This window comes from Aspergillus pseudoviridinutans, assembly GCF_018340605.1.
Source record: "Aspergillus pseudoviridinutans IFM 55266 DNA, scaffold_4, whole genome shotgun sequence".
In the NCBI taxonomy this organism is placed as follows: domain Eukaryota; kingdom Fungi; phylum Ascomycota; class Eurotiomycetes; order Eurotiales; family Aspergillaceae; genus Aspergillus; species Aspergillus pseudoviridinutans.
In genome coordinates, this window is record NW_025091284.1 from 3,608,536 (window position 1) to 3,625,096 (window position 16,561).

General features: G+C 51.8%; 6 protein-coding genes across 6 annotated transcripts; 3 read left to right on the forward strand and 3 right to left on the reverse strand.

Moving 5' to 3' along the window:
- Positions 1–338: 338 nt before the first annotated feature.
- On the reverse strand, positions 339–1,858 carry Asppvi_006682 (alpha/beta hydrolase; the record flags this gene model as incomplete). Its single annotated transcript, XM_043302580.1, has 2 exons — positions 339–1,308; positions 1,362–1,858. 2 exons carry the CDS (start codon positions 1,856–1,858, stop codon positions 339–341), a joined length of 1,467 nt encoding a protein of 488 aa, XP_043158515.1.
- A 680-nt stretch (positions 1,859–2,538) lies between these two features.
- Positions 2,539–5,100, reverse strand: Asppvi_006683 (uncharacterized protein; the record flags this gene model as incomplete). The annotated part of the gene is made up of 1 exon (XM_043302581.1): positions 2,539–5,100. The coding sequence occupies one exon, from the start codon at positions 5,098–5,100 to the stop codon at positions 2,539–2,541; it is 2,562 nt and encodes an 853-aa protein (XP_043158516.1).
- Positions 5,101–5,690: 590 nt separating this feature from the next.
- Positions 5,691–6,767, forward strand: Asppvi_006684 (uncharacterized protein; the record flags this gene model as incomplete). The annotated part of the gene is made up of 1 exon (XM_043302582.1): positions 5,691–6,767. The coding sequence occupies one exon, from the start codon at positions 5,691–5,693 to the stop codon at positions 6,765–6,767; it is 1,077 nt and encodes a 358-aa protein (XP_043158517.1).
- Positions 6,768–7,092: 325 nt separating this feature from the next.
- Positions 7,093–11,460, reverse strand: atg11 (autophagy protein ATG11; the record flags this gene model as incomplete). The annotated part of the gene is made up of 4 exons (XM_043302583.1): positions 7,093–7,231; positions 7,349–11,088; positions 11,162–11,273; positions 11,393–11,460. The coding sequence occupies 4 exons, from the start codon at positions 11,458–11,460 to the stop codon at positions 7,093–7,095; spliced, it is 4,059 nt and encodes a 1,352-aa protein (XP_043158518.1).
- Positions 11,461–11,765: 305 nt separating this feature from the next.
- On the forward strand, positions 11,766–12,636 carry Asppvi_006686 (centromere protein H; the record flags this gene model as incomplete). The annotated part of the gene is made up of 3 exons (XM_043302584.1): positions 11,766–11,943; positions 12,030–12,201; positions 12,267–12,636. The coding sequence occupies 3 exons, from the start codon at positions 11,766–11,768 to the stop codon at positions 12,634–12,636; spliced, it is 720 nt and encodes a 239-aa protein (XP_043158519.1).
- Positions 12,637–15,949: 3,313 nt separating this feature from the next.
- On the forward strand, positions 15,950–16,432 carry nhp6 (high-mobility group nucleosome-binding protein; the record flags this gene model as incomplete). Its single annotated transcript, XM_043302585.1, has 4 exons — positions 15,950–16,010; positions 16,066–16,161; positions 16,215–16,336; positions 16,397–16,432. 4 exons carry the CDS (start codon positions 15,950–15,952, stop codon positions 16,430–16,432), a joined length of 315 nt encoding a protein of 104 aa, XP_043158520.1.
- Positions 16,433–16,561: the final 129 nt, after the last annotated feature.

Sequence of the window (16,561 nt, forward strand, 5' to 3'; positions counted from 1 at the left end):
CCCACAAGTCAAGACCTGGTATATCAAGGATAAATTGGTGAAAGAAGCTCTCCTGGGAATCATTGACGCACTCAACGGACTTAGCACCACAGTCAAGTCGTGGAAACCTGTCACCATTGATTCACAAGACCCAGCACCAGGAATAAATGCAAAAAAAATTGATATAAACGAGGTCTTTCCCTGAAGAAGATTATTTAGCGGGTATAATAGATACGAAGATAGAGTCAGCAGCATATGCAGAATTCGTAACGTGTTAATCGTAAATGAATCAGAATCGGGATATACAGGGGTATAAGTCAGATATATACAGACGAAACGCTGCCACTCTGCAGAGTAGACTACAATTTGGCCTTCTCCATCACCTGCCGCTGAAGTTCCTTCTCACCTTCCAGCCGCCAGTTCGCCGTTCTGCGCAGTAACCGATCCACCTCCTCATCACTCAAGGCCACGGCCTTCTCCAGGGGGATCTCCTTCGTCGATCGCAACTTGAACCCGATGAACGTCAGATTCCCCGAACTTCTGACGCGACCTGCCACCGCATCACGGCAGAAGCCTCCCATGCCTTTGTAGAACCGCTGACCCGCCGGCGTGCCAACCATAATGAGGCCGAAACAATGCGGCATACCCTCGAACTGTTCCACGACCACAGGCACACCAGCACGGTGCAGCTTGCGCGCGAGAAGCAGATCCTCATCTGCCAGGCCTTCCTCGCCGAGAGAAATGAAGATAGGCGGGGCGTCTTTCCAGAGCTCACCGCGGGAAGCGAGCGGAGAGACGAGCGGGTGCAGGATGGCGTTGGCGTTGACGAAAAAGTCGCCGCGGGGAGGACTGCAGGGCCAGAACTCATCTTCGGGGATGGGGAGCGGGACGTACGTCGTATCCGGCGTCTGGGTGGGTGGGTCGAGGTAGTCGTAGCGTGCGTTGTGGAAGATGGACGGCATGGACCTTGTGATGTCGCACCAAGGGGAGCTTGTCGCGACGCCTGCGGGGAGCTCGATGCGTACGTCCTGGCCGTGGAAGCGTACGGTGGGGGAGATGCGGCGAAGCGTCAGAAGGGTCTGAAGTAACGCTAGCGATAAGTTGCCTCCGGCGGAATCGCCAGCCACGATGATCTTGTTGGCTGGCACCGGGTCATGCAGCGAGCCTGGGGGCGGCGCGAGGAGCGACAGATATGCGACGAAGGCGTCGACCAGCGCCGCCGGGAATGGATGCTGGGGCGCCAGACGGTATCGTACCGAGAGAACAGGGGCCCCTGTGTGCTTGGAGAGCTGAGATACGGGAACCCGATGTGTACAGGGATCCATGAGGCTGTTAAAACGATCAGTATGCACTCCTTTCCTGACAGAACGGCCGCAACTCACAAATACGCTCCTCCGTGGACGTACAAGATGACCATATCTGCATCTGACTCGCTGCGCAACTTCTTGTACTTCTCCTCTTCCGAGATATCAGGCTGTGGCGCGTTCTTGTCCACCCCTTTGCGATACCCAGTCCATTCGGCCTCGACAGGTCCGACTCCGGGAATATCGTACGTCTCATCCCCGGAGGACTTCAATTCCTCAATCGCTTTGATGACTGCATCCTGGACATCATTCTCCGGCTGAGGCAACGTGACCTTGGACACCCACATGGGGCCCTTGATGCCTGGGTCTCGCATACTGCCCTTTTGCTGCTTGCCGACAGGAAGCCGGAAGTTGATAAACGAGCGGATGATGGCGACTGTCAACTCGGTGCGAAGGTCTTGTTTCCCGGAGCCCGGGGACATATGGAGACCATGCAGGAGGACGGTCTTCAAAATGAGTGGAGTCCTCACCAGGATCTCCTTCAAAAGAGTGACGGGGTTATCGAGGCTGCTCATCGCGACTGATCTAATATGGCGCGAACTCTGACGAACAGTCGCTGGGGCCTTTAAGTACAAACGAGAGCAATGTGTTGCTTGAATAATTAAAGGAAACGCCTATTTACAGGAAAGGGATGAGCACAAAGCGAAATAATGCAGGCTAGGGGTCGATCAGGATCTCAAATTCCAAGGAAATGCAGCCATGCGGGGACGCTGGAATGCCTCGGTTCGCCTGTTTTATGAACAGTGGGGACTCTGGAGAGGACGTCGTCATTGCGCATGGCCTTTTTTTGGTAAATTGCGAGCACGGAAATTGCCATTAGATCGAGGAAGTCCCTTAGAATGTCTGCCGTATGGACACCCAAGATATACGATATTGTGGCTTGAACGTGCTATGTGTGATCGTGGGTCAGCCTTTAATCGCTGGCGTTTCGCAGCATTTCATCATTCCCGCCTAGGCCAACCTAATTCCCCATAAAAGATGAAGTACGGAGTATGCATAAAAGGTTGCCAGACAACCACAATCATAGATGGTATTAAGATAGCCGAAGAACCAACCAAGATGTCTCCAGGTACAAAATCTTAACGCCGTTCGCCAACCGTTGTACCATGGTACAAACCGACCATCAACTCCAGGAAACCATATAAAATCAAATAAATGAAAAGACGAAGAACCCCGACTCCAGTCTATGCATTGGTCACAATAATTCGTCGTCGTCCATCGAGTCATCGTCCCATACATCTCGAGGCAGCTCTTCCTCCAGCCTCAACTCTGGAACAGCTTCTGGTGTGTACATGGCTTCCGGGGTGTGTCTGAGCTCTTTGACCGGCCATTGCCTGGCAAAGAACCCCGGAGTAGCCGTTGCGGTCACAGGCGAATGAGTGATTCGTGTGCCATAGATACGGACCTCGCCAGAAAGGTTGAGTGTCCGCGGTGGCACGTCCACATAACCGTCCCAGAGACCCAGGAGCTGCGCGAGGAGTCTGATAAATGCGATTCCAAGTGTCGCAACCGGTGCCAGAGCAGAAGAGAGATGAGACCAACGCCATAACATCGTTGGAAGCACAAACGGAAATCGTGGCGCGTCAGGACGCAAACAGTTCCCTTCGCAGATGGGAGCTACAGTGGGATGGCAGTAGTAGTCGCACATGGTAGATTCAGAAACGAACCACAGGAGTGAAAGCAGGAGGGCCCAGCCTAGGCGCGTAATGCGGATACGCCGCGAAATTGGATCGCGCTTCCACAGAAGAGGCAGCGGAATGGAAGCATAGATGCGGCCGTCATCTTCTGCGCCGCAAGTTTCGCATGTCTTCCCTGCATGGGCGCGCTTCAACTGCGTCTGAGCTTGGGAAGATGTCGGACGCGGAGAGTCCTCGGGTGCCTTGGGCATACTCTGCGTCATTTGTTCCTCGACGCCATCAATCTTCTTCCTCAAAGTGTCCTGGTTCTCTTCCAGCGACAGTAGTTTCTCGCTTATCTTGTGATCACCCACGTCCTCGTCACCGTGGCTCCGCTCTAACCTCTCCATTATTTCCTTCTCGTAGGCGGCCTCGGACTGTGGGCCGGCCTTCGCTTCAGTGGCCTGCTCGGCTAGCAGTTCTTGGAGGCTTTCAATTGTATCATCACCCACATCGAGGGTTTCTTTGTCGGCTTTGTGTTCCTGTATGACCGACTCGAGGGCACTCTTGGGCAGATCGGGCTTGATGAGTGGCGGTTTCACCTTCTTCTCTCGTTCCTCCTCGTGCCTTTTCGCTTCTTTTTCCTTCTCTTCATTCTCCTTTCTTGCCTTTTCCTGCTCCTCCTCCATCCTTGCTTTCTCTTGCTCCTTTTCGCGCTCTCTCTCCTGCTGCTCTTGTCTGTTCCTCTCCGCGTCCCGTTCCCTCTCCTGCGTGAGTCCTTTGACCTCGACTTCTGCTTCTTCTTCCATTTCGGGAATAACGGGTTTCAGGTCATCTGACACAACTTGAGACCTGAAACCATTTGTGAGTTCCTCGGACATCTTAGTGGTGCGTTCAGAAATGCGCTCAGTCATAGGGGTGTCTATCCAGGCGCCTGTCACGACAGGGGTTTTGTCATATATCCGACGCTGGCCGCCCTTTGGTGCCTCTGGTGTCCTCAACTCCTGCTGGTTTCGATTCTGATCAGGACTCTCTCGTCTCGCAAGTCTGCGGATCAAGTCATGCGAGTCGCGCTTCGAGGGACTTGGCTTGGTGAAACTGGAATTCTTGTAGACAATGACTGGAGTATTGGCGATGGGCTCCGTATTTCCCCCAATCGGCTTGTCGTCCCTTTGCTCCGAGGACAACTTGTTCCTGGCGTCTGATAGAGGGATCCTGCTATATCTACTTGACGCCGGCTCCAGGGATCGGCCGGGGCTGGTACGAAAGTCGAAATTGAGCTTGGTCACTGGCGGCGACACATTGACAGGCCGCTCCGGCCTTTGCTCGGGCTCAGGCTCCGGTTCGGGCTCAGGTTCATCGCGTCGTTTTAATTTTCTGAGCCAGTCGGTATTGCGTTTCGCTCGGCTACCCCAAGTGGAAGGCACATTGAGCTCGTGCTGGAAAGTATCATCGTCTCCAGAGACTAGCTGATCCTCCTCCTCGCGCCGTTGAAGATTCTCCGCGGTCAAAGCATTCTTAGTTCCACCGCGATTCGACAGGACAGGAGAGTGGCTGGTCGTGGCTCGCCTCAAGCGCTTCTCATCCTGAATATGATCGGACAACCTTCGTCGGGGTGACTCGTCTTGAACCTCGTGCAGAAAGCTCACGTCAGAGGTCGTGAACACATCGTAATCGCGCGCATAATAGCCTGATGACCGTCCAATCTTATCCTCCTGACCGTAGGCGTCCTCTGGCTCCAGATCGGCCAGACTGTCCGCATCGTCTATCTGTCGATATGCCTCTGCAAGCTCGTTCGGCGGATTCGATTCGGGGGACCGGGCATTGTAAATCTGGCGCCTTCTTCCAGGACTTGGCGTCCCTCTCACATAAGGAACGGATACTGAAATACCCTCATTCTCTGCCATCGTGGCGTAGCGCCCMGCCTTCCTGAACGCTCCTGTTAGTGTATTGGTCTCATTGAAATTCGTCCGACGCTGAGTAGTATATTTGTAGGATGGGCTGGGAATCCGAGACGTGTCAAAATCTTCAGCTGCTCGAGAATTGCCACGAGCTCGACTGAAAGGTGAGCGCTGCTGTTGTTGCTCGTACATGCGACGCGACGAGGGTAGCCAGTCAGCGTTGCGCTCGGGGGTGGGCATGACGACAAACAGAGGGGCCCCTCGAGTGAATAGACAATAATCACTTCATTCACTATTTCTGCGGCAACGCAACGCGTTTTCTTTTCTTCCAAGAACGCGATGATCGATAAATTGGGAGCAGCAACTCAACAATGCGGACGAAACTCCAACATCGAGTTCCGTCCTATAGACTCAAAGCGGTTTAGCGCTGCGGAGAAGGAACAACAGCGTCATTCAGCGGAATTTCGATATCCGATGATGCTATACAAACTACTCTAAGCTGCGGTCCTCGCCCCAGAACCAGGCGGTTGATATCATTTTGTTGCTCACTAGCTCTATTGGATTCGGAAGATACATGGTATGTCTCTGTAACATCTCATCTTTCGTTTCATTGGTATGCATCGACCTATTACTGACGGACATGTGACCGGGTCAGACGTCTTGATCATCACGGTGATCGTGTGCCAGCGCATGGCCTCCTGATGCTTGGCAATACATTTACAAGAATATATGCCAGCTAACCGGGGAACTATCTGAAACATCTTGCTTATATCGCTGTGCAACCACTCTACCGCGGCATAACCTCCGCACTCCAACAAGAGCACGTCACAATGGCCAAGTCTGCACGACGCTCCGGCAAGGGTAAGGCGTCAGCATCGCGCTCTGCCTCGTCCTCCGGATCATCGACTCCCAGCTCGCAAGCAGGGCCTCTTCCACCATTCTCCAAAGCACCCGCCACCCTCCGGCCGTTCCTCGAGCCCCTTTCACCACAAGAAGTCTACCTAATCCACATCGACACCTCCCCGCCAGACCTCAAGAAACAGACCTTCATCGTACCAGCCATAATCAATGCCGTGATTGTCGCCATCTTCGCCCTCCGCATCTACATGGTGCGCAACACCTACCCCGCCATGGTCGCCACGGTCATCGGACTCACCAGCTCCGCGGGGATAGACACCTCACGACTCTCCTCAGCCGAAACAGCAAGCCTCATCCTCCGTCGCACATTCAGCCTCATGATCGACTACTTCCTCATAACCGTCTTCCTATCCTGGCCGATCCGCTTCATCCGCGGGCCCGTGCAATGGCGCCGCAAAATCGGCTTCCAAGGCCACGAGATCATCGTCCGCCGCAGCCAGCGCACCCTCTCCGAGACCCTGGAGCGAAACCGCTGGATTCGCGACAACGACGAAGCCCGCGACAAGATCGTCGCGGCCGTTACGCCCGACCGCATCCGCAAGACGGGATACCTGCTCGTCGACGCGGACTGGGACCTAGACTACAACGCCATGATCAAGGCGCATGAGATGGTCGATCCCGCGCGGAAGGACGACCGCGTTGCCTTGTCTGAGTTCCGCACCGCCGTGCTGGTCAATACCGATGCGGACGGGTGGCTGATCTGGCGGGTTGAAGACGAGGACACCGCGGAGGCGAGGAAGCGGTCTGCGCAGAGCGACCAGATCCTGGCGTTCAAGGACAAGTTGACAGAGATGGGCAAGGAGGATCTCTTCTTCCGGTGGGTGGAACTAATCCAGTACGAGAGCACGCAGCCGGGCGGCTTCACGCCGGAAAGACAGCGCTCCGCCATGCTTCAGGCAAAGGAGCTGTTCGAGAAGGAGAACGTCGACTTCGCGCGCTTTTGGCAGGAAGTTGGGGGGATGGAGGGGTTTGCTGATCAGCTCGATTGAGTACTAATCACTTTTGGGGCGCTTTCGGGCGCAAAGCGCTGTTGGTGCGTTTCACCTTGATACGAGTGGAGTTTTCTATAGAGGTTGGAGTTGAGCATATGGAGCGTATAATCCTCATCAAATTCCGTAGTTTCCGATCTATGAGTTATTGCGACAGGACAGGCTAAATAACATATAAAAGAAAATAAGTCGTGTTCCAAGCGCATGGGTATCTCTCAAGCATGGCATGATCCGTATTTCATGACGTGACAAATATCAATCGCTCCCCTCAACCCCAGATGTAATTGTAAATATTGCTCATTTGCTCCCACTTTCCAATCGGTAGTCAACGTACCAGAGTTTCTCCCACGGCCGATACCTGTTCATCGAACGCCGAGTCGACGCTGATCGTGATGGCGAGGAGGCCTCCGTCTCGCTGGCTAACCGGGAAGACGAACGCTGCAGGCTCGGGGTTGGCTGGCGACCTCCCGGAACACTCTCATGCGCACGCCCTGTGCCCTATGACGGTGCGTCAGCTCCAATCCGGGGAGTCACGAAAGCTGAAGAAAATAATAAGAAGACGGAACGCGTGAATGCTTCACGGTCCCTGGAGCTGGTCGCGGCGAACCTCTTCAGGGGTGGACGCTGCCTCTTCTGCGCTCTGCGAGACAGGGGTATTCGCCTCGGCCGGTGGAGCGAGTTCCGCTGTAGACTCGTTGACTCGCTGGGAATTGGCGAACGGTCCCTTCTTGGAGCTCGAGCTGTTGCGCCGACTGTCCAGGCTCTTCGTCAACGTTCTGGCAACGTTCCCTCCGTTTGATGTACGCTTCAGTCGAATGCTACCGCGGGCGTCTACGTGAGCCGGCGCAACGGTGCTTTTACCCAGGCCGGGTGTTGCAGGGGCGCCAGGCTTCTCTTCATTCGCATCCAAGAGGTACCAGCGGAGACCATCAGACAGTTCGAAGGGATTCTCGTCATCGAACGAAGCCGCGTCACTGGTTCCCCCTATGGATCGACGATCCGGATGGGCTCCGTTCATGGACTTCGAAAGATCCACCACACGCTCCTCGATCTTCGTGATCCGAGCCAGTAGCCAGTCACGGGTCTGCAGTTTATGGGCATCTTGCTCGCGTAGGAAATAGTGCGGTGCTCCGACATTGAATGCCGCCCAGGAGCGGATGGCTTGGTTACGGGTGGGAAGGAACAGGGCAAGATCCCCTTCTTTGAATGACCGATACGCAATCTTGTCATGCGCCTCGCTCTGCATGCGATGGTACTTGTCCCGGTATCCTCTCGCCTCTTTTTGCCATTTTCGAGCAAGGAGCTCAATATCTTTCACTCGTCTGACGACCGCATCTCCAAAGACGTCCACGTCAAACTGGTACAGAGACTCCAAAAACGCCATGTACCGATCCGTCTCCTCTTGAACCGTCTCTGCGTGCATCCAGTCCAGAAGGCTGGCGTCTGGCTTGACAGAGACGACTCCGGACTGCGCAAGACTGTCGCCAATACCAGAGGAAGCAATCACTTTAGAGGCTCTTTGAACAACTATCTCTCCGTCCTGCCGAATCACAGTGAAGCCCAGTTGCTCGAGCATATGCTCCATCTTCTCGACCTGTTCAAAGAGCTGTTGGGAAAGCTCCTTAGCTCTTGAGCCACGAATCTCAATGCGAGTTGTCGCTTGCTGCTCAGATTCCGAAATGGCCTTGACTTTGTTCTTCCACTCGGAAACTTCTTTCTCGGATTGGCGAGCCTGAGCCTCGACCTCAGCTAGTCTTTGAGACAAGCTTCCTAATTTCCTTTCCTCTTCTACAACACGTTCCCGCAAGGCATCCGTACCGGAGCCATCATCTGCATGCTGCAACTGCAGAGCATTAAGCTTTGATCTCTCATCATGAAGCTCAGACTCCACTGCGGCTAGCTTCTCCTTTTCCTGAGCTAGCTCTCCCCGGACCCGGGCAAGTTCCGACTCGTGTTGCTCCGCGCTCTTTCTGGCGTCTTGAACCTCGGCCTCCAGTTGATTCATTCGCTCTTCGAGAGCGCTGTTCTCGGCTACTGCCTCAGCCATCTTTTCTTCGGCATTCTTGACGTGAATCGAGAGCCCTTCTGAAAGCACCTCGATTGCCTTGATAATGCCAGGGATCTCAGCTGGTACAGCACCCCCAGGAGACAGGTTCATGAATGCAGCCTGCAAGGTCTGAAGATTCTCCTGCTCTCTCGCTTTGACCTCCGACTGCTGCTTCTCGAGGTCGCTGATTCGTTGCTGGAGGCTCTCTTCCGTCATCTTCTGGGTCTGTATTTGCTCGAGTAGATCGTTTGCTCGGTGTATCTCTTCCTCTGCGTGAGTATGAAGGTTTTGCAGTTCGGTCTCGAGTTGAGTGATCCGTTCGTCGGCGTCTTGCTTCGCATGGTCGCGGCTGTCTGTGATCCTATCCAGTTCCTCCTCTAGTTCTTCTGTTCGAAGTCTGTACTTTTTTAATTCTCCCTCCAGATAACGCCGCTCTTCATCGAACTCGCGTTGGCGGGCTTCGAGATTGCCGATGAGATCTCTCTTAGTAGACTGCGCCTCTTGAATCTTATCGGTATTGGACAATCTCTCCGCGTGTGCCTCCTTCTGAAGCCTCTGTACGGTCTCCCGCTCCGCATTTAGCTCTGCTTCAAGGGTGACAATCCGCTGCGCTAGCGTTTTGTCCTCTGAAGAATGGTTGGCAGACATCCTTCGCGACGACACTGACGAACGCCTGGAAAGTTCATCGGGATGGGGCGAAGCGGGAGAGCTAGGGAATTCCAGGCTGAAATTTCCGCTGACCGGCCGACTGAGCTGGCTCTGGCGATGAAGCAGATCCTCGAGCTTTCGAATCCGGCTTTCCGAACCCTTCAACTTCTCTTCGAGCTTGGACTTTTCGTCCCTCAGGCTCCGCAGCATATCGTCGCTCCGGAGTAGCAGTGAGCTTCGGCTTAAGTCAAAGATGCTGCCCTGCTTGAAAGCCTTTGCCCTGCGGCGTTGGTGGCGAGTAGGTGCATCCAAATCCTTGTACTGTTGCATAAGCTCTTCGGCCAGACTAGCCATGGCTGGTCGAGATTTGAGATGTTCGATATATGATTCGATATCGTTTCTATTGACCTCGGGCCATTCATAATCGAGGCCCTGCAGATTGATCTCGACGCCCGGAGTAGTGGTCTCTGTAAGAGAGATGAAATCACCCATGCTCTTCAGCCATTTCTTCCGCCGCCGCTGCTCCTCATCCCTGAAGACAGCCATCTCCTCGGCCAGCGTCAGCGAATCGGCTTTCATCTTTTCATTGAACTCGCGACGCCGCACGGACTCCACTAAGATGGAGCCGTAGACCATAGGCATGTGGTAGACAGAGAACACAACATCAAACGCGTCGCTCTGAACGTTGAGGTTAATAATCTGAGATTGTACGTCCGCAAGGCGTAGTTCAATTGCCGAGATAGTCCGCATATGGTGGAGAGCGACTTTCATTGCAGTATTATGTCGCCTGACGGCTTCTTCGAGCCCGGCATGGATCTCAGCACTAATGTCCAACATTGAAGGAAGAAGATCTTGGGTATGGGTCAGAGCAAGCCTGGAAACATTTGCTAATGTCTTCTGATTGTTCGGCAGAGCTAGAACGTGCTCATAGTCGGAGCTTATTTTCTTCGCGATAGTAATCATCTCCTGCAGTCCGTCGGCGACGTCGGTGCCTGATGGCATCGGGTCGTCGATCAAGCGTTGCGTGTCTGCGGTGATGCCCCTCACGGTTTCAGCGACATCGTCAATTTGACGGGCAAAGCGCGAAGACTCAGCCGAAGCTTCCGCTCCAGCTTTTTGAACCTCATCTGCATCCACGAAATCCCGAAGCGTCCCCGTTGGCCGATCTCTGTGCTCTTTGGGAGTTGATGGACGTCCCAGGAAGGGAAAGACTTTTGGTGCGGGAATGCTTTCGAGGGTCGCGAGGGCGCGCTGCCATCCATCCAGGGCAACCTGCTGCTCTTTCAACAAGTCATTTGCCCACGTCTGAGCTTCTTGAAACCGATTCTCCAAATTGCCCACATGCGTCTTCAGATTCTCGAGTGCTACACCCGCCGCCCGATTGACGATCTCCGTCCGCCCGTTGTGTTCGTGGATGCTCTTGTCCATAGCTCCGCACCTCTCTGCCAGGGCTAAGGCCCAAGACCGTCTGGCCATGTAAAGATTCCGCCATGCTTGTACATCGTTCTGGTTGGCAAGGGTATCAGGGGGAGTGTCTGGTGTGAAAGGTTCGGGAGAAGGAAGCTCCGGGAGCTCGACAGTGTCGGTTTCGCTAACAAAACGACGGTCATAAACGAAAATCTCGTCCTGTTGGACGAAAATCAATGAGTAGCTGAAGCTATACGGAGATACTACAATAGACGGCACTATCTTATCGTACCTCGGTGGCAAGTGACTGTATCCTGACGTTCTTTCCCCGAGCGGTCATCAAGATCTGCCTCTGTGCAGGTATCGAGGTATAACGGGCGATCCATGTTCGGAGTGCATCCGGACTAGGAGAGATAAATAGTGTCAGTAAGCTTTCGCACCGTATCAGATAAGAGTACAAGGAAGCACAAGCTGAACGAATGCGGCGATGGGTATACGTAATACTAATAAGAGGAAAACATACGAGGCAAATGACACTGGATCAGCAAGTAAATGCTCACCGGTGTGAGCGATGTAGATATTCAGAGACATCCCCTCCTCACCGACTGAGCCCAGATGCTCAGGAGTCGAAATGTGAAGAATGTAGGAGGGGAAGATGATAAGGCGAGGATCATATCATATAGACGCAAGCCTTCTAGGCCCCCGAGAGAAGCTCCAGCCTAGGCTTTGGTAGGGACCTGTGAGTCCGTGACACAACCCCGGAACCAGGGATTCTCCACCGCGCCCCCGACCGTTGGACTTTTGGTTAGTAGCTCCAGTGACCGGAAAGCTTACGAGCTAGCTTCACCTGAGATATCACAAGATGCTTTGGTCAGCCTGCCACGAGGTCTTGCTCCATGTCAACTGCGAGGATTCAGTCTCTGCCTCAGCTCAGTCCAGGCGAGGTTTCCTTGCTGGACCTTGCGGCTGATGACCCTCGCGATGTGGTGTCCTTGTCCGACAAGGAAGCCTTGATTTTGCAGCTCTACAATCAAATCCAGGAACTGGAACTGGAAAAGGCGATTCTCGAACAAGGTACGCGTCAATATAATTTTTCTGTTTCCCCGATACATCTTTTAAACCCTCCGCAGCTGTCAGTCCAGATCGCTGATTCTCACTAGAGCTGGAACCGGCTTCTGGGGACAACCCGGATGAGCAACTTGCAATCGCAGAACGTGAGCTTCTCGAGGCAAGGGCCACCTACACGGTCAAAAGAAAGGCCATCAGTACTGTCCTGATGACTGATCCAACATTAAAAGCTGTTCACCTGAAAGCTACATCACCTGCTGAAAGGTTTTACCTCCTTTCAGTTTATGTGCGCATTTTAAATCTGCCTTTGCCATACTGACGCTTCATAGAGCTCTTTTACCCCTGGTCAACCGGCGTGATGTGCTTTCTTTGACACATGAGAATCTAATGAATGCGCACAACGCGACTTTGAGAGAACTATCCAATGTGGAAGTACAAAACCTACAGCTACACCAGAAGAATCAAGAACTAGTGCGGCAGCTTCTGGAGTCCACGAAGGACGATGCTTCGTGGAGAGAGGCGCTTGACGATGACGACCTCAAGGCACAACTCGAACAGCTAGAGGCCGATCGCAAGAAGAGCAAATCAAGATGGGAAGTCATGAAAAGCATTGCAAGTGCTATTGTTGTGGGAAGTGGAGTGAACTGGGCTGAAGACGATGAGCTTACAGCTCTAGTCATTGATGAATCTGATGATTAAAGGGAGAATGGTCGCCTCAGTATTTTTGATTCCCCGCAATTTGGTTGTACTGGCTTCTCCGACCGGCGTACTACAGGATGCGGCTTCTAGTTAATGAGTGGTGATGATAGACTTCATTTTTCATTTTCAATTAGGGCGGTATACAGATCGTCGAAGATTGAGAAGGAGCAGAGGAAGCTCGCTTAGGTACCTAAAGTGTCGCCCAGACTGCCGATAAACTGAAGACGCGCCAGCACCCACTACTAGAATAATCTTCAGTCGCGGTGTGACCCACGTGACATAATCCTCCACCCATAGAGAGGTACTGCCAAGAATGTTTGTCAAAGCATATGATTTCTGTCTTAGTGTCATACATAATAATACATGACTTGGCCGTGAAGCGTAAAATGATGAAGAAAAATCCGAATGCACATGGGTGGAAATTAGAACCGGATAAGGTGGGCGCCAATTGATGGATGCGTCTAAGGATGTTGTGCATTAATCAGCGACTCAGGGCTATGGGTCTCAACTGAAGCTAGGATGGATGAGTACCTTCGCAGTATTCTTTGGTAATAATAACAATCAGCGCTTCCACCTGGAAGTTGGAAAGAACCTAAGTAGTAGGTGAGTGCTAGACTGAGTGTTGACACACTCTATGACGACTTCCCCATAGTACGTACCAGTAATACCTCCCACACTCATAAAATTGGGTTTACGGGGAGTAAGGTCCTCCTCCGTAGTACTACCTTCGTATCTCCTACTGTATGGTTATTTTGGGATTTGCCCATAATCTTCAAGACGAAGTGGCATTTAGCTTGAGCTAGGCATGCAATGCCTGCAGGCAAGCAGATTTATCCACTCGGTACTCGAAGTACGTCCCGGATGTGGAGGATACCAGGATAATGACACTTCCACGCCCAACTATTCAACATTCTAAGTTTACGAGTGCTTATGGCCTTGACTTCTGACCCTCAGTTCTGAATAATTCACTAACCCTTGCCTTTAAAATCTTTAAGAGTAGAATAACAGTCTTCTATGGAGACTGGATAGTTCTACCAGTACCCGTGTATGCATCAGCAAACAGACGGTGAGCAGTGTGTAGGATACATATACAAGGACGTGGCTGTATGATTTAACACCCATTACCCGGGCACTGAAGTGCTCTGTGCTGCTACACATTTACGCGATCCTTTGATACTAAAGCAAGGCATTATTACCTTCTGTGGCTGGCTAGTCTACTCCGCAGTAAATTGGCAATACTCCCCTCAGACCGAAGTCTAGGACTCAAACAGGATTCCAAGTAGATAGTCTAGCTTGTGCAGCACGTCTGAGGCCTGAGTACTTGGGGAATAATCCACATTCAAGTCTACCACGATTTCAGCTTGGTACGTGTAGCATGAATAATGGCAAAGCATTTAATGCGTATCCATGGAAACCCGACCTGATGCATAGAGAGTCAAGCCGTAATTATCATGGAAAGGTTTGATATAAAGTAGGGGAAAACACAAGCTGAAGCAAACGAAATCCCTACGGGCCCCAATAATAAAGAAAGGACAATATGCACTACATGGGTACAGAGAAGCTAGGCTGGCAGAGTGTAGAGCTCATGCACTCTACTGCCCAATATGATTAGAATTGTAACTAGAAAGGAAGAGCAAACGACCTCTACCCCGTACAAGGTAAACAGTTCTCTTAAGCGATTGACAGGTAAAAATACACATATCCCTTCATTCAAGGAGATATTAAGCATGAACAGACAATCCAATCGAGAGCGATAATGGTAGGGCATGGATGGGTTTGCGCCGAGGCACGGGCTCTGTGTGTGTACATAGAAGAAAGAGGCAGTGGGAATTATGTATGGGAAGGGTCAGCAGCGCTTGATCCAGAGCCAGCTATCGAATTCACAACAAAGAATTATATTTTCATTTTTACTTTTTCATTTATTTCTTTTTTCTTTTTTTTTTTACCGAGATTATTGATACGTATCTCGATGATCAATGGACGTATGAAAATTGATCAGCCTTCAATAATTAATACCACGGTCAATTATCTATGTGCTACTTTGTCCTCCGTACCATTGCTGGGTGGCTTAGGTATGTGTGATTAATCCACAGTATGGAGAAAAGTACTGCTAGTAAAGTGGTACCAGCTAGTAGGAAAGGACGGTAGATGTGGATGAGATGAGGTGTAAGGTAACAGTATGGTATTCCCAATACAGCGAATGACGATACCTCGCCATCAGCGCGATGCGCAACCCAGGTACGCACTTGGTTCGACAAAAAACGACATTTATTGCGAAGGAAGTCAAGATATACAGAATCGACGAACGGATCTTGTTCAAATAAAGAGATTCGTTAACCTTCGAAGAACATGTCCTTATGAAAATATTGGGTGGGGAGTCCGTGGGACAGCTGACGGCCGCAGGATATGGAAGCCTGAGCAATGCTGTACGTGACATGTATGTGACGATACCACTCACAGTGTCAGCCAGTCAGGTAACTTTTCCCTTGCCTGTGCTGCCCCCCTCCTCCTCCCTTCCAACCAAACTAAGCCGGATGCAAAGCGTAGTATGAGGTGAGTGAGGTAAAGCAGGTCGTCAGTAGTCCAGTAGTAGTGGTGTAAGCAGAGTGGTGGCCCGCAGTCCCGTCCTCCCTTTCTGCTGGTGCTGCTGCCCTCCCTCTCCTACTACTACTACTCTCCCCTCTCCCTCATACTGTTCTCTCTCTCTCTACTCCCTCACTCTCCCTCTACCAGTTCTCTCCATACAAATTCGCTCCCATACAAAAAAGTACTACATCCGAATCGGTGAGTTTCCTTATAAACATTCCCACATCTAAGCATGTTCTCAACAACACCAACCCAATTATTATTTTTCTCTGCATCTACTTGTTTCTGTTTCAGAACGTCTTTCTGCGATCGTTATTTGCTTGATTTTTCCAACATGACCGCGAGATCCTGCTGTCGCGCATTCGCGACCGCAATCATATAGTTCAGTGGCAATGAACAGCCCCAAACTGATATTCGTCGAATGCAGGCCAAAACAGTCGATTTTAATACTTGAACTATCTTCTTGCTCTTTGAGTCAAGTCTCAGGTAAGTTCTGGATGCGCGATTTTCTTTTCTCGTGTTATTGCTTGACTTGCGACCGCGAGCGCCCTCCAGGCACGCGCACCACTCTGCGTCTAGCGCGCACTCGAGCATCAGTTCCTCGACCTTTCATCTAGATTTGATTCCATCTTCTGTGTTTTCTTTTTCATCTGACACACTCGTTTTTGATTTCCCGACTTAATTGGCAGCTTCTAACAGCTCTTCCTTGCAGTCAATCACCACCACAATGCCTAAGGAAAAGACTTCCACCCGCACCAAGACCAAGCGCGTCGAGAGAAAGAAGAAGGGTATGTACTTGCGCTTTTTCTGACGCAGCTTGCTTTGAACTAATCCTTGAGGTAGACCCCAATGCCCCCAAGCGTGGTCTTTCTGCCTACATGTTCTTCGCCAACGACAACCGTGACAAGGTCCGCGAGGAGAACCCCGGCATCTCGTTCGGTAAGTCATCTGACCACATCAAGCTCTGGATTCATCGCTTACTCTCTCCGCAGGTCAGGTCGGCAAGATGCTCGGAGAGAGATGGAAGGCCCTGAGCGACAGCGACCGCCGACCTTACGAGGAGAAGGCCGCCGCCGACAAGAAGCGTTACGAGGACGAGAAGGCGAGCTACAACGTACGTGATTATACCTCTTGCGCCTTGAAATGAACAGTGCTGACAGACCTTGGATTACAGGCCGCTCAGGATGAGGACGAAGAGGAATCCTCTTAAGATCTTCTTTCAAACCTAGGTCTCTTGTGTCTGGACCGATCGGCGTTGTTGAGTCGTATTTTCACTCTGATTGAGTTGTATTCGTCGCTTTTTCCTCTCTATACTCCTTTCTATTTTAACTTGCGACGG